Raw genomic sequence first — 21,858 nt, 5'->3', positions numbered from 1 at the left:
AAGATCTCTGTCAAGGCATTCGCTACTCTGTCCCAATACCTACGGATCTTATGGAATGTTCATAGACAATGCAAGTGTATGCCAACTTCTATTTTACATTTAGGACACATTGGGAATACTTTTGCCTTGAATTTTGCAAGTCGTTCAGGTGCCACATTAACTGAATTGCCTGAGTTCCGTTACAGACAGAGATCTTTCGGGCATTTTCCCAGATGTCCCCCTACATTTCTAACGAGACTTCCAGCCCTAATTCTTGATTCCAGATTTTAAAAAATCATTCATGTCCTTGGATACTTTATTATATAATGAGTAATGAAGAGTACTAACTGAGGGGGGGCCCCCATTGGCCATAGCGCACTCCTTTCCCCATCAGATTTGTAGGGGTTAATTATCAGTGTGGTCTTCTTTTGTATACACAATCACTTATTTGGAAATACCAAAAAAAGGTCCCTCTTAGGCAGTCAAAACTTCTGGTGCAACTGCTCAAAGGGCATCATAACCTCCCCCAAGCAGGAGATACCTCTGGACTTCCAAGTTTTAAATGTAGCATCTGTCATCCCGGCTGAAATCCTGGTGCTCCCACTATAGGAGTATAAAAGGGACTTTTTTTTGAAGGTTACCCTCATCTTGTCACATTATCCTCCAGGCTTTAATTGTATTTAATACAATAGGGTTTTTACAATAGTCCATAATAGCTCTCATCTTGTCCATAAACAAAAAAGATTGATGAGGGGACATTTTGCTTGAGAGGTCTCAATATCTAACCAGATTGATTGGGGGTCACATGAGACCCAATCAGCTACATAAGATAATAAGGAGCTCAACTGATACCTCGTAAAGTCTGGAAAGTCCAATCCTCCCCTTGCTTGTGGGAGCTGTAGCTTTTCTAATTTGATAAGGGGCAGTTTATGATTCCAAATAAAAAGGAGCTGAGCCAGCCATAATGCTAACGCAACGCCTGTCTCAACAGCGTCAAGGGGAGCATTCTCATAGGATATAGAAGACAAGGTAGGATATTCATCTTAACTAGGCTACTCTGCCGAACCACGATATTGGGAGATCTCCCCAGCGTTGAAGGTCCTGTCTTATTTTCTCTAATAAGTGCACAAAATTAGCTTTATACAGCTGACCAAATACTGGGGTGATAAAAATACTTAAGTACAGAAAACCTTTTTTGTGACCACCGAAAGGGAAAGCAAGATGTGTCTGGTAAATTGGATACACTGGCAAGACCTCCAAAGGCACATGCCACAGATTTCACAAAATTGATTTTATAGCCTGAGAACATCCCAAATAAATTGATCACTTGGATTAGACGGGGCACCGATATCAAAGGATCACTTAAGAAGAGAGGACATCATTGCATATAGAGTGATTTTATGTTTGCCCGATCCAACCCTCAGAGCCACTACATTAGGGTCATGCGTATAGCTTTCGCCAGTGGTTCAATCGCTAGCGTGAATAATAATGGTGAAAGAAGACATCCCTGATGACAACTCCTGCTAACACTAAAACTATCAGAGCTTAAACCATTGGTGATCACCGCTGCTTTGGGATCATTGTATAATACTGAAACCCATTTAGTAAATACCTCTCCAACATCGAACCTTTCCAGTGTATAGAAAAGATATGGCCATTCTATCTGATCAAATGCCTTCTCTGCATCCAAGGAGACAGCTAAACCCAGTATTGTTCCCTGTTGCAGGCTTGTATCATATTTAAGACATTTCTAGTGTTATCAGTTGACCTGCAGCCCTTTATAAACCCCGTCTGGTCCTCTTTTGAGGAATGTCAAGACCCTCTCCAACCTTAATGCTAACATTTTGGAAAGAATTTTGAAATCCACATTTAGTAAGGATAGGGGGTCTATATGATGGAGTAATCTTCTAGGGCCTTTCCCTTTAAGAGTAAGAGGGGTGTTTGCTTCTCTCAACAAAGGCGGGAGACAGCCCTGACAGAGTGTAATTGTACATATTTATGACTGACCCGGCCAGTTCCCTATAAATTCTTTATAAAAAAACTCAACCTGGAATCCATCTGGTCCAGGCGCTTTGCCACTCTGAAGCTGCCTAATCGCATTGAATACCTCCTGGGTTGTCAGGAGGTATTTAAGATCGACACCTGCTCAGAGGTTAAGCCCGGAAGGGCCAAATTTTTAAAGAAAGATTCCATCTTCCCAGATCTACCCTCACAGTCCTGTAATTTATACAGTTCAAAATAGAACTTTCTAAAGGCTGTATTGATCTTTTTATGATCACAAGTCAGAGTAACATCACTTTCTTTAATGGACGTAATGGCTTGAAGAGCCTTTTTCTTTCTAGTAAGGTATGCTAGGTATCTGCCAGGCTTGTCGCCATATTCAAATAATCTCTGCTTTGCGAATAACGTTTCCCTCTTTGCTGTTTGGTTAAGTGTGGTATTCAAGGCTGCTCTAAGGGCTGTGATCCTTTGTAGCTTAGTAACGGAGGGCCTATCAACATACACTGCCGTCAAGTGAGCCTTGAGCAGGTGCTGCTGCTCTCCCTTTGGTCTTTTCCAGGTCACAAAACATGAGATGACCAAACCTCACACATATACCTTAGTGGTCTCCCACATCATCGATGGGTTACAGGCCATACCGGAATTAATTTCCGAGAAGGTTTTGAATTCCTGTGAAAATTACTTCATAAACTTGCTATTCTTCAATAAGAAGGGATCATTACACCAATGTCAGGGGCCTATCCCATCATCCCTAATCTTGGCTTCCATATATACTGCAGCATGATCAGAAATAGCTATATTACCTATTTTACAAGACAGTATGGAATCCAAAAGGGTCAAGGGGGCAAAAAACATCAATTCTGGTATGTCACTTGTGTGGGCTAGAGTAGAAAGTAAAGGCTCTACCCTAGGGGTGAAGGCACCTCCATACATCCACTAGCCAGAGCTCCTTATTCAGATCTGCCAGTTGTCTAGATATCAAAGATATACCAGTCATACTCTTAGGTATCCCATCTGTCTCAGAGTCCATAATATAGTTAAAATCTCCTCCTATAATTGTATGGCGGACTTCAAAAGCCATCAACTTAGAGAACGCTGTGTTACAAATTTAAAAAGGGATGCGCTGGGGGGGGGGGGGGGAGAGAAGAGAAAATTCCACATTCCTCTCCAAGAGGCATCTAAATGGCTATATGAATAGGAAGAGATTGGAGGGTTGTGGGCCGGGTGCTGGCAAGTGGTACTAGATTGGGTTGGGATATCTGGCTGGCATGGACAGGTTGAAATGAAGGGTCTGTTTCCATGCTGTATGACTCTATGACTATGTTTTAGGGCTTTGATCAATATATACCATCCAGACTCATCTTTTATCTGGGTTAACATTTGGAAAGGAAGATTCTTCCGAAAAAGAATGGCTACTCTCCTATTTTTTGAACTGAAAGATGAGAAAAAAAGCCTGATCAAATCCACTCTGTTGTAGCTTTAAATGTTCTTTGTCAAGTAGATGTGTGTCCTGTAAGAGAGCTACAGACCTTTTTTTTGAGACTTTATAATATATTTTTCTTTTATTGGTGAATTACTCCCCTTGACATTCCAGGTGCATCACCTAAGCAAATGGCTAGCCATGATCATCCAGGCAAGCCCAAGACTCCCACTCAAAAAACCTTGAAGAAAAGTAGGAAATTCACAAATACAAAAATTCTTTGTAACATTTAAACCAACATAACTAAGAGCAAACCAAAAGGAAGAGTAAGAAACAAGCCCCCCCAAGGAAAGATGAGTGGAAGGAGGATGTAAGAGAAAAAAAAAGGTGGCAAAATAAAATCATTATTCATACAGTTCGAGTCCCACAGTCTATTTGAGAGAGTCCAAGAATTCTTTAGCTTTTTCTGGCGACCCAAAGTTGTAAGCGGATCCTCCATGGCTGAAGCGCAGCATTGCCTGATCATGCATGGAGTATTGGATATTTAGGTTTCTCAGACACTTCTTCGCCTCACCGAATGCCCTCCTCTTGCAGACCATGGCTGGAGAGAAGTCCTGGAATAACATTATTTTGGAACCCTTGTGCATTATGGCCTGGGGATCCTTCCCCAGGACTCGAGGCTTCCAGGAGCATTTGTTTATCTTTGTAGATTGGAGTCGGATTTAAACCAGGCGGGGCGCTGATCTGACCCAGGCCTGCGTACAGCAACCCGGCGGGCCCACTCCACCTGTACCCACCCTGGAACCAACTCCAACTTCAATAATTGTGGGAGCCATCACTCCAAAAAATGTCTACAAGCTGGCCTTCCCCTTCGGGAAGGCCCAGCAACCGAATATTATTCCAACAGCCCCGATTATCATTTTTGTCATTTTTGAAACAACACTAAACTATCCAAGTTTGATGTAAAATGACTGACTACGCTGGGCAAAAGCTATCTTAAATTATTTAAACGGGGGGGGGGGGGGGGGGGGGGGGGGGGGGAGAGAAGGGCAGGTGCCCCACTTTGTCAGAGTTTTAGGCAGAGCACTACAGACTCAGACTTGCTGGGTCGCCGCCACCTTGAATCTCCCTGTAATGGCTCATCTTGTGGGGAAAGTTATACTCTAACAGTGCTTTAACTCCTATCAAAACTAAAGAAACTGGGTATGAATATTATGGCATTGAAGGATCTAAAAGACATTCATTACAATTCACTATGTACAAACATTAATAAAAACATTGCTGGAAGAACTCAGGTCTGTCAGCATCTATGGAGAGAAAACAGGGTTAATGTTTTGGGTCCACTGACCTTTCTTCAGAACTGACTGTAGCTAGGAAAAGTTTGGTGTGTATGAAGATGAGGTGGGGCAAGGGGAGGGAAGAAGAAATTATAAATTAAGATAGAGCCAGAGACCAGCAGTTGGACAGATAAGGGTCTTGCAGTCTTCAGGGTTCATTATAGAGTTCAATTATTTAGGCACCTTCTCCCATCTCCTTACCTCAACCCTACACACTAGGCCTAGTCATCACATGAGCTGTTAGCACAAGTGAAGTGCTAGGAGTTACAGCAGTTGGGATGTCATGTTGCAACTGCAATTGGTTAGGCCACTTTTAGAATACTGCGTTCATTTCTGGCCTCTCTGATGTAGGAAAGGTGTTGTGAAACTTGAAAGGATTCAGAAAAGATTTACAAGGATTTTGGCAAGACTTTAAAGAGGCTGAATTGGTGGAGGCATTTTTCCCTGGAGTGAGGGCTGACCTTAAAGAAGTTTGCTATTTACCTTATCTGTGCCCCTCAATATTTACGAAGATCTTCTCCTCCACCTCTCCTCCCCCCCCCACCCCAGGTAAGAGAGTGTCCAAAACTAGACAGCATTGGTTTAAGTTGAGAAGGAAAAGATTTAAAGTAACTGAGGGATACCTTTTTCACACAAACAATTGTTCCATACATGCATAATCTGCCGGAGGTGGGGGTGGAGGTGATGATACGTACAATTACAACATTTAAAAGGCATTTGGATGGGTCCATGAATAAGGAGAAATATGGGCCAAATGCTGGCAAATGGGACTAGATAAGTTTAGGATAATTGGTCAGCATGGACGGGGTGGACCGAAGGGTCTGTTTCCATGTTGTATGGCTGACTAGGACAGCCATCTCATTGTCTGCCACAAATGGTCACAAACCTCCCAGGCTGAGGTTTACCTGGTCCTTTGTCTGCTAGCTGTTCTCTCTCTGGGCTTCAATCCTATTGATTGTAGTTAGGAAAGGGTTGGGGTAGAGTAAACAGTGAGGAAGAAAGATCACTGGATCCGAAACATTAACTTTGCTTTCTCCAAAGCTGCTCTGTTTTCCTAGCAATTTCTGTTTTTGCGTCTGATTTCCAGCATCCACAGTTCTGTGGCTTTTTATTATATTATTTTGCCACAAGTGTCTAGACATACATTAAGCTATTAGGTTTCCATAGGAACTTCCAATAGAACACCGCACTTCAAGTGATCAGAGACAAGGTGGGATACAAAATCTTTGTATACCTGTGGTATAGAGATGATATCACAAACGCAATTCGGATAGTCACCTGTGAAAATATTCCTAACAGCCAGCCAACATATACAGCATCAGGGAGGATTGAGAAACTGAAAAAAAATCCCTTGCAGTACAGTGATTTCCAGTATATTCCCTCATGCTGATTGTTGGATTGTACTAATGGAACTTTTGTCCCAACACTTTTGTTGTATGTTCATGATGAAAGAACAGACTCAGACTCAGACTCAATATCTACTCCATGAGCAGCATTTCTGAAATAACATCCTGAAAAACAGTGACATCTTGCTGATTGCAGGTTAGCTCCAATAGTTATATCAATGCCCATGGTTCTGATTATGAAAAATACGTTGCTCTCAATGTACAGACTAAAGCTAAAAAAACACGGATTTCTTTATAGGTGCACAGAATAGTGAGCATAACAACAGAAATTAGCAAGCTTTTAAACTTTATTAAAAACAAAACATTTACCTAATACAGTCAAAATTACTGCCATTAACATCCATATATTTTAGGAGGCACAAATGTTGCTTTTGGTCACCTTGAATTTAATACCTAATGGGTTCATGTGCATGACGATATCTGGCCTTCTATATTAGCAGAATCTCTCTCAAACATACCATTGTCTGATTTGTCGTATTTCTGACATCCAATCCTATGAAGCAAAATTTCTTCTGATTAAATATTGAGAGATTAGGAATCATTAATTTCAGCCTCTGACTCCATTCCTCTCCCTGGCTACTGTTTTAAGACTGTAACATTTTACTACTTCATGCTGAGTGAAGCTTCCAACCGCAGATTGTTTATACCACAGTAGGCTACTTCCACTTATGAAACATTACCAGCATTTAATCCTGGCCTCAACTGAGCTGCTATTGAAACCTTCATGGGAACCTGTTGCACACAGATTCAACTCCCTAACACTCTCCTGGCTAGACCTGCACAATAAACACTTGGGTATCCAAAATTCTGATGCCAATTTCCTAAATCACTAAGTCCTGTTTATCAATCACCCCTATACTGACTTACAATAGCTCCTGCTCTGGCTATGCTATTAAGCTTTCAAATACTACCAGGTCCTCATTCTCTCCCTACTTTTGTGACCTCTTTCAATGCTACAGCAACACTTGTATACACTTCTCCCTTCTTCCACACCCTTCATTCTCTTCTGTCCACCATTAGTGGTGGTGTTCAGCTGTCTAATCTCCCAAACCCCTCCATTTTCCTTTCCTCATGCAATGTTGTTAAAGCTTATGACCAATATCTCATGTGTCTCTGTTTATGACTAACTGTTCTTGTGAAGTTCAGAACTTGTGTCTAATTTAAAGTTGTTGGTTTACATTACACAGTGACAGCTCCCCATTTCACTAAAATCAAATAGATTCAGGTTCAACTATAGGTTTAAGCTTGTGTAACTGTCTGCTTAGATGCATCTCTAAGGCAACCTACAAACAAAACCACCGAATTAAAAAAACGTTCCTTTCTGGTACAATGCGTTCTGCTCTATTCACTGAGATCAGATACATGGTAAAGCACAGATAAGAATCATCCTAGCATTTCTTTGCCAAACACTTAAATAGACACAGAAAATATTAGACCAGTTAAAACATCAGTTGGCATTTAGAAAAAAAAAAGAGCTATAGACAAGAGTAAAACAAACCAGACAGTAAAACATTTTGAGCAGGCATCATGCAATTTCAGATGGAGCATGAAGCAGGCGACACCAGATTAGCCAACTGCTGAATACCCCTAAATGCCCTTCCTTTTGGAAAGGAATATATCAGGTGGGATATGTAGCTGCTGCCATCTATTCCACACAGTCACTGGAATTGAACATAACCACCTGCACAATCAAAACAAACGCCTCAAATCAAACAAGCTTTGAGAATGCGCTCTAAACATGGAGGATATAGAGTAAGCATCTGCTTAAGGGATAGGATGAGACAAGAAGTCAATACAAACAGCTGTTTGCAACCCGCCATCTGGAGTTCTCCATCATACATTAAACTAACCACATTTCTAATCCTAAATTTTAAAAAAATTGCTTGCAAAAAACAAATAACAGCTTCATTGTGAAAGAGGCCAGGAGAGCAAAGCCCAAGACAAGTGCAAGTAATTTTGGTTTAGGTTATCAATTTAAGAGTTTTGCTAATAATTAAACTCACCTGAAAGCAAGCAAAGCAAACACCATTATCTCCACTGATTTCCCTACACCACACAAGATCTGTATGTTTCTTTCAATGAACTGGAACAGCTCATGTCGCAAGAATAACCTTCACTTGTATTCAATAGCTTGCAATAATACAAGAGATTTATAGCACGTTTAGCCTCAATATGCCAAGATTAGTACATGCAGAAACTTTATGCATGTATTCCTGGAAGCTTCCAATCATGAACATACTCTCATCATTCCAGCAACCTTTACTGGAGTCTAATGCAAATGTATTCTTTTCCCCTAAATGTGGATACCACTCCATATGTGGTCTCAAAAACCCTCAATTTCTATCAAGATTTCTCTCCTGCTATGACGTTATAGCAGTTGCCTTCCTACTGGTTTGCTATACCTACATTTCTAACTTTCACCATACCTTGTATACATATACTCACATCTGAATTTCAACGCAAGTTTCACATTTTTAAAACATTCTGCTTTCGTATTGTTCTCAGCAAGGTGAATAACAGCACACTTTGTTATAATCCATCCGCCATCATGTTGCCCACTTTCAAACAATGTAATATCTCTGTCCTCCCTACAACTTACCTTCCTAACTGGGACATTAATGAATTGGAGAGAGCATAATGTAGACCGTAAATGGCCAAGACACCAGCATTGACTTCACTACCTGCCAACTAGAAAATGCACGAAGTATGGTCATTCTGTTTTCTGTCCATCAACAAATACTGTATTGTTGATAAATTACCTCAAACCCATGAGCTATTACCCTTCCTATTAACCTGTGTGGAATTTTATCAAATACTGTTTTTGGAAATCTTAGTATACATACAACATCTACTTATTCCGGTTAACTACTTTATTAGGTAAATCCTCAAAAAGTTGTCAAACAGGACTTTTCTTTTAGTAAAACCACAGACTTAAAAAACTGCAATTAAAGTAAGTGCATAAAAATTTCCTTAAATCGTTGCCATAATCTTCCCAATAATTAGCGTTAGGCTAACTGGCCTGTAGTTTCCAGTTTTGCTCAATGCCTCCTTTTCCGAAAAAAAAGCAACACCTGCCAACTTCCAAATCAATGGGACCACTCATGATTCTATCGATGTTTGGACCTCACTGCTAGCACATCCATCCACTATCAATGCATCTCAGAACCATAGGATGGAGGTGTCAGTTCTCAGACTTGTTGGACAATATTCAAAACATGGTCAACATTGAAAAATGAAACGTCCTCCGGCTCACCACATATCCTCCCACACAGTTGACAAGCCACTTGGAAGTAAAAGAGAGAGTTACAGAACATACTCTGGGTGGGAGGTAGCAAAATTGCACCACCCTAGCCAGAAAGACTAATCTTCCAAACTGGGCCTGTGGCAAGGGAAAAACTTCACTGACCTCATTCTCACTGATCAACATCTTGCCTGGAGGGGAATTCCACACACATCTCCATCCTCAACACTGGCCAAGCCCAATAAGTGACAGAATGCTCAAATCATCCAATCTATTCTCAGCCAAAGTTGCTCAGTTGATTATATATAAAAATCAGCCTTCTCCTGAGATTCCCGTTTAATCTTAACATTACAGTGGGAATCTCTGAACATGTAATATAATATTAAAAGGGTCAAACTGCACTGTCTTTGGGTCGGGACGACAATTATGAAGAATGCGGATGACCATCCATTATAATTTAGACAGTTACTTGCTATTACTCCCCTGCTATTGTCAAGTTAAACTATAATTCAATCTCTTCCATCCAGAAATGCTTTCTGGCCAGAGGTATGTTGCACCTGCATTGTCTTGAGGAATCACCGAGTCAGGAAATTGTCTGCATAACAATTCCCCAGGATTAGGGCATTAGCATTCTCTCAGAAGATGATCACATCCTGCCATAGTCACATGTTATCCCAGATAGAATGTAACTGGAATTTGTCTTGAGTGGCATGTGACTTGGGGGCATGGCCAGAGCATCTGTTGGCGTGGCCAACTGACCTGTATAAAGGGGATGTGTTTTCTTTGTTCAGGGCCTCAATCTCACATGCCTGCAAGGTGGGGGGGGCAAAAAGGGGTCACCTAACTTATACGAGCTTTAATAAACTAACTGTTTGCAGAGGTTGGTGTGCCTGAAACCTCAGGAAAAAAAAACCTAACACCCACCATCACCAACTTGTAAGTTAATTCATTCACTCCATCTAACATCAAGAAAAAGCTGAAAGCTCTGGATACAGCAAAGATTATGGGCTCTGACAATATTCTAGTTTTAGTGCCTCAAAATGTATGCTCCGAAGTAGCAGTCCTTCAGAAAACATTCTCAATACAACTACAAGGCCAACTATAACAAATTACAAATCACCCATGACTAACTCCATTGAGGTATAAGGATGCATCTCTCAATTCTGCCCCAGGTTACACACCATCTGATTTGCAAGGCGGCAGAATGAGTCACTTTTTCAGAGGTCGTTGCATGTATGGAATGAGCTGTCAGAAGTAGGGGAGGCTGGCATAATTACAACATTTAAAAGGCATCTGAAATGGGTATGAGAGTAGGACGAGTTTAGAGAAAAACTGACCAACTGCTGACAAATAGGACTAGATTCATTTTGGATATCTGGACAGCATGGACAAGTTGGACCAAAGGGTCTGTTTCCATGCTGTACATCTGATGAGTACTGTGCCAGCAATCTATTCTTAAAAAGTGTCACCAATAGTGCTTCAAATACCACTTAACAAGAACCTGCTTTCTGAAAGTCAGTTTGGGTTCTGCTAGAACCACTTGGTCCTCGACTGGATTGCAGCCTTAGTTCATGGATAAAAAGCCAGATTTCAGGTAGTGTAAGGAGAATGGCTGACCTTGACAAAAGGGAACAGTTGACCATGTTTGCCTCCAAGGAGCCTTCTTAATAATGGCCAGGTTAGGGGAAATCTCCCTTGTGCCTGGAGTTCACAGCGAGCAAGGATATTCTTGCTCTCCAAAAGCTAGCACTGTACTGTTTGTCAGGACATTTATATAATAAAATTACCAGGTGATGACCATCTCCAACTAAATAATTTCCCCTTGATGTTCACTAGCATTAAATCAATGCCACCTAACATCTGATAAGTTGCCACGGACCAGAATTTAAAGTAGACCACCACAGACATGCTGTTACCCTCAACAGCAGGCTGGGTATTCTGTGAGAAGTAACTCAGTTCATGTCCTAAAAGCCTTTACACCATCCACAAGACCCAAGTCAGGAGTGTGATGGAAAACCCTCCATTTCCTAAATAGAGTACAGCTCCAATAAAACAGGGTTGACATAATCCAGGACAAACTCGTTTGATTGACATCCTAAACATCCACTCACTCCACAACCAGTGCACAATGACTGCAGACTGTCCCAGTTTCAAGATGCACTGCGGAAAAATCACTCATGCCATTTTAACGGCATCTTGCAAATCCACAACCAGCTTTCAATACGAGAATAGGGTAGGAGATGCACAAGTACCACCACCTCCTAGTTACCCTCCAAATCAAACCATCCAACATGGAAATATCACATCTTCATTTGTCAACAGAAGTAAATCTTGGAACACTATTCTAGCAGCACCATGGGAATAGCTTAACCACATGGACCGCAGTGGATCAACAAGATAGTTCAGTGTCAAAATAAAGTTAGGAATGAACAATAAAGTATCAGCTGAATGAACACCCACATCCCATTAATGAACCTTAAAAATGCAGGGTTGGAAGTGCTTGGAGAAGCCAATAATTTTGAAACACAATTATAATTTAAGGTGACATCTGGAACAGCTGGCAGGTGGTATAACATGCTCACAGGTATAAAAACATAGGAACAAGGAGCAAGGGGAGGTCATCTGGCCCTTCAACATTCAATAAGCTCATGGCTGATTTTTGCATGACCTCAGCTCCTCTTACTCACCCTCTAACCATAACCCTTAATTCCTTTCAGAATTAACTTTGAACAAAAGCATTCGCCTCTCACCATATCATGATTTTACTGTTGAAGTGATTCTATATTAACTTAACTATTTGTCACAGTTACTTAAAAAATGTATAAGCTAACAATTTATTTTAAATAAACACAACATCACAGCTTCTGCACTAAATCCTAACTGAAAACAAAAAGCACTGTTCTTAGGTCAGTCACCCATGTATTTAAACTGCATAACTTTATATCTTCTCAACCAATCTGTAGGTGAAAGTTGATAGTGCAACACAAAGTGATTACATGAAAAAAAATGTTAAATACAGAAAGTAGCTAGCATTTAGAAATACAATTTTCAAATTAATTCATAGAATGTGGGTATTGCTTGCAAAGTGGTATTTGTTGATAATTCCTAATTACCTTTGAAAGGTGATAAGCTGCTTTCTGGAACAACTGTAGTCCATACTGAAAATTAATTCATTCCTTTGGGAAATAATTTTTTGTTCTTTCACAATTTGTTGGATTTTCCTGAAAATGTATCACCTACAAATGGCAAGGACCCTTTCCATCTGCCGCCCTTGACCTGCTAAGTGGTAGAGATTGCGTTTAGAAAATGCAAATAAAACAACTTCAGTGAGTTGCTGTAGTGCATCTTGCAAATGGTATAAACTGTTGCCACTGTAGTAGTGGAGGAAGCAATAAATTTCAAACATATTAGATGGGGTGCCATCAAGTAGGCTTTGTCCTTCATAGTGTCAAGTCTCTCAGATGCTGTTGGTCATTCAAAGTAAACAGTATTCTTTCACACTTGACTTGTGCCTTATACAAGTTTTTCCAAGTTAGGTGGTAAGCTAAGCACTGCACAATTCCCAGTCTGACCCGATCTTGTAAAGATGGCATCTAAAGGTTTAGCCTAGTTTAGTTTCTAGTCAATGGTGACCCATAAGATGTTGATATCCAGTGTATGACATCAAAATTAGATGACTGATTTAGCTGGCAAAGGTCTGTTTGCATGAAGATTGTCATTAGCTTTGTGAGAACAAGTTCAGAACATGAATATTTTTTAAGTCATTTACAATGTATGGTCAGAAATCTACCAGCATACTTCAACCATAAGTATTTTACCCACAAATTTCATACTTAAATTTGATAAACTGATATGGTAATGAATGAAGAGGGTGAGTTTATTAAAAACACATTAAAAGTGGAATGAAACAAAACCATATTTGTACAAAAGTCAGGATAGAAGCAAGGTGGTATGGCAATAGTCGTCATAACTGGCACAGTTCACAGACTTTCACTAGAGTTCACCAAGATAATCATTTCACCACACTATAGATAATTTTATAATCAAATTTCAAACATCAATCAATGACAATGAAAATTAGCACACAGGAGTAGAACAAATACGCTGAATTGAAGGATATATCTTTCTAAATAGAAAGATAAATTTCTCATTTATGATAAACTGCAGAGTCAAGTAAAGTAAAATCTACAGTGCTAGACATCAAATAGAAGTGCAAGCAACAACTCAGACAGCAGTAAATAGTTAACATTTCAAGTACAGACCTTTCTTCAAAATTTTCAGTCACTTTTAAACCAGCCATTTCTTGTTTTTTAAATCTTCTGTTTTCAGTACTTAAATGCTTATTTTTACTAACTACATATCTTTGTTTGTTGCTCAGTAGTATTTCTAACAAAAATGTGTGGCTGAAGAAAGCAATGAAAATAGGAAGCTGTATTATACCAAATGTTTTTATTCACTCCCCTGTTCTTTCCCTTAACCTAGTATTTATTTTCCCACATTAAAGCACTTATTCAATTCCTTACAAAATATTTTGGACTCTGACTTCACCAAAGCTTCAAGCAGTGTACTCCAGTTCACAATATTTTCTATTTTTAAAAAAATCTGTAAGATTCATTTTTCTAATTACCTTAAACTGGTGTCTTCTGTTTATCAAGCCTCCTACTATTGGAAACAGATTCTCATTTATTCTAATAAAATGCTTCAATGTTTTGTACACTTCTGAGTCTACCCTTAAATCTTCCAGAAAGAAGAATTCCTGGATCAATTTTACGGACAAATTCTATTAAATCTCATCATCGCCCTCCAAGGTCTTCAAAAGAAAACATGACATCCAGAATTGGCTATGATACTCCAGTTGGGCCCTCACCAGGGTTGATAAAGATTTTACATAATCTCCTTGTTGTGCTCCAAGTCTCTAATTAATGACAAGATTACACATGTTTTTTAACAAAGGCAGTCTTCTCAATTCATGCCATCGCCTTTAAAAAGGCTTGCATACATTACCTCTCAGGCCCCTCTAATTGTGTTCGGTTTTTTAAAATGTTCCACTCTAGAAATAGATTATTTTATTTTATTAATGACAGGAAACTGTAGACCAATTAGCCCAGTGTCTACATTCAGTCTTCCTCCTTTTTTGTCCCCTGAAGTGTATTACATTTGCTTTTTTCCACTCCACTAGTTTGCTAAATTCTCACAAACACTAAGTTAAGAACAAATGAGTATTATATCTGTGTCCATTACAGAAGCAGTCCATCGGTCCAGGTACATATGTCCCACATTACTCTTGTCTGCCTTGTTATTTTTAAAGAACCCAAATTATTCAAAAATGATTTAAATTTAGCAAATGCTGGTTTTTATTTAAAAACCCATATTTTTTCAAGTATCACCTTTGTCCTGAATTAATCAGATTTTTCTGCAATTGATGTAGAGCTGATTGGCCTGCTTACCCTCAGCCCCATCCTTTTGATAAAAGGTTGTAATATTTGCAGCCTTCTGCACAGTTCCCATTTCTCAGGAGGATTAAAATACTGTAGCCATTGCTTACCTACTTTTACAATATTCTGTAACTTATGATGCATCTCAAGAGATTCCAAAGCATTTTTACTGCCAATTAAGTGCTTCTTATAATCATTGTCTTTGTGCTCATTAACAAAAGCTTAAGCACAGAAATGGGACATTCAGCCCATCTAGTCCATGTGGACACCACTAGAGCAAGACAAAACCAGCTTGTCTTGTACTGCTTTGACTGGATGTTTGATGTCACGAAAGAGGCAAAGATACTCAACCAGCCCCTGTGGCAAAGCATACCATTTCCAACATTCCTGCAGAGAAATATCCCTGGCCCTCTTGTCAAAGTTCTAAGTGTTGATCCTAGTAATTTCCACAATGAAGCCTTTCCCCTACAAAACATCACCCCAGATTCCTTGATTATTTAAAATAAGGCTAGAGAAAGTTGGGAGAAAATTTAAATGAGTCTGTCACAACGCCTTAACTCTAGCCACAAGTGTAGTTTTCCATAGGTATAACTGACTTCAACGTGGTGCTTCTGGGCTGTAACCTCCCCACAGATTAAAGTTTGTGTAATGGGGTACCAAAAGTGCTTGGAGTAATCTAACATGTAACTATGGCCCAACTTAGCCTCATTCTGGTTATGAACTCCTTGCTCGTATCTTAGTCATAGCTGACCATGACAATTCCAGTGCCCCTTGGTCAACCTCACATTCCCCACAAATAGTAGAAAAAGTGAGGACTGCAGATACTGGAGATCAGAGTAGAGAGCACGGTGCAGGTTAGGCAGCATGTGAGGAGCAGGAGAATTGCATTTTGGACATAAGCCCTTCATCCTGATGAGAAATATCAATTCTCCTGCTCCTCAGATGCTACCATTTCCCACAAATGTCAGTTGGGCCAAAACTCTACAGTTCATTTCAACTGAATGTCTGCTCAATTATCTCTAGGCTCATTTACCTATATTGGATCATGGTTCTGCACAGCTCAAATTTCAAATAGTTATCCTGGTGCTTAAAAGCCTTTTGACTTACCCCTTTCACAGTATTATGAAATCTTTCAGCTCCCTAAAAACATTACAATGCTCTCACCTAGGCTTCTTGTGCATTATCCCACTAGTGGCAGTGTAACATGGGAAACATCCCTTTAACTGTGTGAAAGCTATGCTCCAGTTCCCTCCTCAAACCTGTCCTCTCTCAGGTTCCTTAAAACCAGCTTTTTGACCAATCATTTAGTCACCACTTCTAGTGCTCATCAGGTGGCAGGTACTCAAATAATCAATTCTGAAAATAACAAAGGATTAGGATTTCAGCAGCAGTGGGACATTATAAGCAGGCAGTCTGTATGATAGCAAGTATGAGAGATTTATTATCCATGTCAGGGTCAAGTGGAACACTGTGGCAAATTCTGGTTCAGACAGAGCTAGCTGTCAGAATGGAATGAAATTGGTAGCCAGGTGCAAATGCAATAGCTTTGTTCTTTCCAAATTTTAATTTGTGAGCATGTCAGATAAATAAATCAGATAATATGTAAAGATAGTGGTTAAGTGGTTAGAGTTGGTGGGAAGGTAAAGCCAGGTGTCATGATACATTTGGACTACGTTTACAATAGATGTCAGCAAATGCAGCATCTACCTCAGAAAGAGTTGAGAGGATAAATCCTTGGCTAACTCCAGAATTCATTGATATGGGAATGGTTTTAGTGTTGATCTAACCATTCATTTGCATCAGCTTTTAAGGCAGTTGTATCAACTATCCTGCTGTTAGTTCAAAAATGTGATTGGCTTATGATTGGAATTATGAACGGGTTTGCAGAGGTTCACTCAGACGCAGATTCTTACAATGATAGGAAGAACTAATGAGTGACTGTATGTGTTGTTAAGATTGTGGTTTCTCAGTCAAGAAAGAAAAGAAGCTACTGCAATTTTGAAAGCTAGTGTATAAAAGTTAAGGAACACTAATAGACACTATCAATCCACTGGCAACAAATACAGATAGGTACTCAAGTCAACAAATCCAGATTTACCTCCAACTCTTTCCAAGCAGACTATTGCTTTTGCCTTTTCATTGCCTTAAATGCCAGGCTCCAGTCACCGACTGCAATTATTTAGCTGGCAACCATCATGGCTAAAACCAGTGCACTACATAAAACATGCAAACTGGTCTTTTGCACATGTGAAGCAACAAAGTAAACTCTTAATCCACAAATCTCTGCTTCCTCAAATCAAGACTTGAAATCTACATTTTTGACCAGGCTGTCATATGCCTGAATACCTCACATGGTTTAATGTTGTTCGATAATGCTCCTATGAATCACCCAAAGATATTTTACCCCAAAAGATGCTAAATAAAAAATGTCAACTGTTAGTGATGCACAAGTGGACAAAGGAACTTTTGACACAACGAGGCACAGTTTTTTTTTTAAAAGACGACTCTAGTAAACAGATTTTTTGTAATATTCTTAACGCATCCCAATTTGAATACAGGATTTAAAGAAAACACCTCCTTTAGAGAAGGAAACTAAACAAACATTTAAAATAACAATTAAAGTATGAAACAATAGCTATGCAAAAGGCAATTAGATTTTAAGTAAAAACTTTGCAAAGACACCCAGTCGCAACAGCTTGACACAGCTGTGAACCTTTCCAATGATAAAATGACGACGGTTGCAGATTTCAGAGAAATAGAAATTAAAATATTTATCAGAGCTCACTGTTCTTTAATTTTTTTATTGTTCACATATCTGTTTTGTCCATTTTCATCCTTAAACTTTATACAACACAGTCAAGAAATTGATTGTTATTAATCTGACCAGAATTTGATCCGAAATCTGTCGATCCAGCCGGAACAAACGGAGAGGGAAGAAACGACATGTGCTGCAACAATTGAGATTCTTTCTGCAGCTAATGACCTTCACTGTACAGTAAATATTTCACAACATCACGCAAAGCAGTCAAACCACCTATTAATCATTTACTACCAGAAGAAAAATGCTGTCCTACAATCGCTGTAACTCGTACTAAAGGTCAGGAATCCAGCCAAACACGAATGGAAGGCACGTGACAACACACCGAATTGAAATATCAGGACAAATAAAAGGAGGAACAATCGATTTGGCAGGTTAGTGAGGAAAAGCAAGAGTTTAAAGTTTAGAGAAGAAACTATAGATTTTTTCCCCTAATCCCCATGTTCGCTGAACGTCCGATAAACAGAGCCAAACCCTACAGGACCAGCTTGTCTTTCACCTGCCATTCAGTTACTGTAAAGGCTTGTGGGTGGGGACAAGATCACACCCCAGTATCAGCTGGAAAACTCGAGGGGTCAGACGACAACCGACCTCAACAGCTTTTTGAGAGAGAAAAAAAAATCACAAGACTGGGAAACATTGCACTGGCTCACGCACGAAAGTTATCGTTATGGGGAGCAGCAAGATAACAGACAAACCTCCCTGTGGCCAATCTTTTTTTCAGACCCTTCCTTCAAGTACTATTCAGTACAATAGAATGACTTGGCACTGTGCAATAAGTTTGACGCAGAATCTGAAATAACGCTTTTGGCGAACGCCCAGGTTTCAACGTTTGCGCTTCATATCATCAGAAGCTTCGAAAATATGTCGTGGGAGTAGACGGGTGAGGAAATCCAATCCAAAGATGAGCATGAAGACTGCGGGGTGAAAGGGAAAGGGAGCAGATGGACAAATGACCCGATCTTAAAGTAGTCACCCCAATTTACTTTAACCATAAGAACCTGCACATTTATACGTAAATAATTCTCCAGCACATTGAAAACGTTTTTGTGTCACACGCTCAGACAGAACTATCTTGAAAGTTGAACTAGTTTGCCTCCCTTTGCTAAATTTTTTTCTCTACCCCCTACCCCGGGTCGCCTTCATTCTAATTGCACCGAAACTGTCGCTGAGAGACAGAGAGGTAGTTGCTACTGTTAATCGGTACCTGCTGCTGTGCCAGTGGCGCCTCGATCTCCATCACCACTGCCTATCGCCCTTCGATCACGCGCAACCACACTGACTCTTCCAGCTCTTGTGACGCACGCTGGCCAGAGCAGCGCGAGACGCGGCCCGAGCCCCGCCCACGGCCGCCCGGACCACTCAACAGGCCGCTTACCCCTGTCGATCAGACTCCACGTCCCGCCCCCGCCGATGCGATTCGCTCTCGTGCTGTCAATCATCATGCCGTCACACCCCTCCCCATCGTCATCGTCGGTCCGGTCTGCCGAACATGATGTGCCAGATATAATTTGATTGTCGGTAAAGGAGCGGTGTTGATCCGCACACTGAGTGTCATACATTACACTAATAGGAATGTCTGATCTTTTCATTGATCTCAAAATGTAAAGAGACTTCATAATCCCAGGATCAGCAGTGCCGTGTAAACGAGTGCAATTTATTTCAAAAAATATTATCATAGGAGCATATCCTCCCTGTATACGTCTAAATATTTACATGTATTTAAAAAAAGAATATAGGTTATTATAGACTTAAAGGATAAAGAAGGTATATTGACACTTAAAAGACGAAATGACCATGAACACGATCAGCCTCCATAATATGGCTTAAATCCCTCCTCCAGGAAGTTTGATACTTGCACAGTATTTATACTGAAATCACTGGATATAAGCATTTTTGAAAATAAGTTTAGAATTGGTCACGTATTTAATCGAAATACGATTAGAAAATATTTCTAGTTTTAAAACTCTATATCGAAAAAAACCCTAAAATCAACAGAGTAAAGCCACTTCATTCAGGGTTAAAGAGTAACTCAATTCAGTATATATACACACACAATTGTTCAAATTTGAAGCTGACATCAATATTTGTCCAAAGAGCTTTTTCATAAACACTCACACGAAATACAATCCATCACAATGTCTGGCCCGCCTCCGCAGTTGGTCTCAGAACCTTCCTGAGGAACTGGAAAACATTCTCGGCAAAAAGTCCCCTTTTAAATGACGTCCCTGAAATTGCGCAATGGTTCTGCTTGCACGATAGAACAGCAGGGCCCCAAGTGAGGCAATGTGTATTAAACGGCAACTGCACTTTTTAATTTCATTTAGTTTACACTGTTATTTTGTAACTGTTTAGGTCTGTGCTTTGCATTTTAAATCCGTAGATGCATGTTGTGCCTAAGGTGAAATAAATTGTTATACGAAGTTTTACCTATCTCTATGCACCGAAGTGAAACGTGTTTAACATCAAAGCTGATCAATAAAAGTGGAAATACTCTTCATTTATATCAATATAAAATACACAATGTGTTTAGGAAAATCTATCAAAATGTAAGATTTCGTGGTTAGTTAGCCACAATTCCAGAACAATTAAACTGGAACTACTGTACCTTTTCCTCTTACGTATCTTTTGAGGAAGTGAAATTACTGTACTTCAAACCTAAAACCAGAGAATACTGGAAATTCGCAGCAAATCTCAGAGAAAACACTATCTCACCGACGGACACAGTATATTTTCTAAGTTTATTCTGTGTTTCAAACATTCAATGTTCCTTAACGCTACTTTGGATATATTTTTAGCTCAGATAGTTATCAATGGGGAGGGACGGCAACATTGGTAGTCTGCTGATCTCCTGGGTACAAGTACAAAAAGATGGAGGTACGGATAACCAACACGAAGTCACACAGCACAGAAACAGGCCCTTCAGTCCAATTGGTTTAATGCCGACCAGTTTTCCCAGATTCAACAAGTTGCATTTGCCTGCATTTGGCCCTTATCCCTCTAAACCTTTCCTGTTCATATGACTGTCCAAATGTCTTTTAAATGCTGTAAACTGTATGTGCGCCCACCACTTCCTCTGGCAGTTCCTCATGGGAGACTGGTTAGCATGGTTAGATCACATGGAATACAGGGAAAACTAGTCATTTCGATGAAGAACTCGCTCAAAGTAGAAGACAGAAGGTGATGGTGAGGGTTGCTTTTCAGGCTGCAGACCTGTGATCTGCGGTGTGTCACAAGAATAGGTGCTGGGTCCCCTGCTGTTTGTCATTTATATAAATGATTTAGATGTGAACATAGGAGGTATGGTTAGTAAGTTTGCAGATTACACCAAAAGGTGTAGTGGACAGTGAAGAAGGTTACCTCAGGTTACAACAAGATCTTGATCAGATGGGTGGAGTGGGATTGGGGGGCGGAGGGTGGAGTTGGACAGGGTTGGGGGCAGGGGCAGGGTTGTGGGGCTGTGTTGGATGGGGGGGGGGGCAGGCAGGGGCAGGGTTGGATTGGTTTGGGGGTGGGTTGGACGGACTGGGGGTGGGGTTTGACAGTTTTGGGGGATGGGATTGGATAGGGCTGGGGGCAGTGTTGGGCGGAGTTGGGGGCGGGGGCTCGTGTGTTGTGTGCAGCTGCAGTCTCCTAAATGGGGAGCAGACTTTAAAAACTCCGAACCTCAGAGGAAAGGCATTTAATTGATTAACTGAATAATTGATTATCTGAATGAAATAGTGCCTGCCCATCTCGTTCAGATAATCGAGGTTCCTCTGTAAATAGAAACCAGGAATTAACAGCAGTGCTTCGCCCGGAGGCCCACTGAAGATGTTACCTAGTAGGGTGACGAAACGTTTGGAAATGAACCTTGCAGCTCAGCGAGCAAACCTACTTCCAAAGCCTCAACTTGAGCTACAAATCTTCTCAGAACTCGCTAAGATATCCCAACCCAATCTAGTCCAAACTGCCAGCCCTGGCCCATATGCCTCCAAACCTTTCCTATTCATATATCAATCCAGATACCTTTTAAGTGTTACAATTTTACTAGCCTCCACCACTTCCTCTGGCAGCTCATTCCATTAACACACCACCCTCTGCGTGAAAAGGTTGCCCCTTAGGTCTTTTGTATATCTTTCCCCTCTCACCCTAAACCTATGCCCTCTAGTTCTGGACTCCCGCACCCAGGGAAGAGACTTTGTCTATTTATCCTATCCATGCCCCTCATGATTTTATAAA

At 40.4% G+C, this 21,858-nt stretch overlaps 1 protein-coding gene across 2 annotated transcripts in view; it reads right to left on the bottom strand.

The window, feature by feature from the left end:
- nfe2l2a (nfe2 like bZIP transcription factor 2a) overlaps positions 1–21,858 on the bottom strand; it is a 53,637-nt gene that overhangs the window by 20,952 nt on the left and 10,827 nt on the right. The window contains exon 1 of one of the 2 annotated variants that reach the window (XM_072579140.1): positions 18,845–18,939. The exons of the other annotated variant lie outside the window; for it this stretch is intronic. Within the exon in view, the coding sequence (XP_072435241.1) occupies positions 18,845–18,877 (33 nt within the window). The 5' untranslated portion in view covers positions 18,878–18,939. Of the gene's footprint in view, positions 1–18,844; positions 18,940–21,858 lie in introns of those variants that run through there. 2 annotated transcript variants of the gene reach the window in all.

Source organism: Chiloscyllium punctatum, chromosome 10 (genome assembly GCF_047496795.1).
Source record: "Chiloscyllium punctatum isolate Juve2018m chromosome 10, sChiPun1.3, whole genome shotgun sequence".
Classification (NCBI taxonomy): domain Eukaryota; kingdom Metazoa; phylum Chordata; class Chondrichthyes; order Orectolobiformes; family Hemiscylliidae; genus Chiloscyllium; species Chiloscyllium punctatum.
Note: the sequence above shows the minus strand (reverse complement) of the source record. Positions and strands in the feature narration are given on the sequence as shown.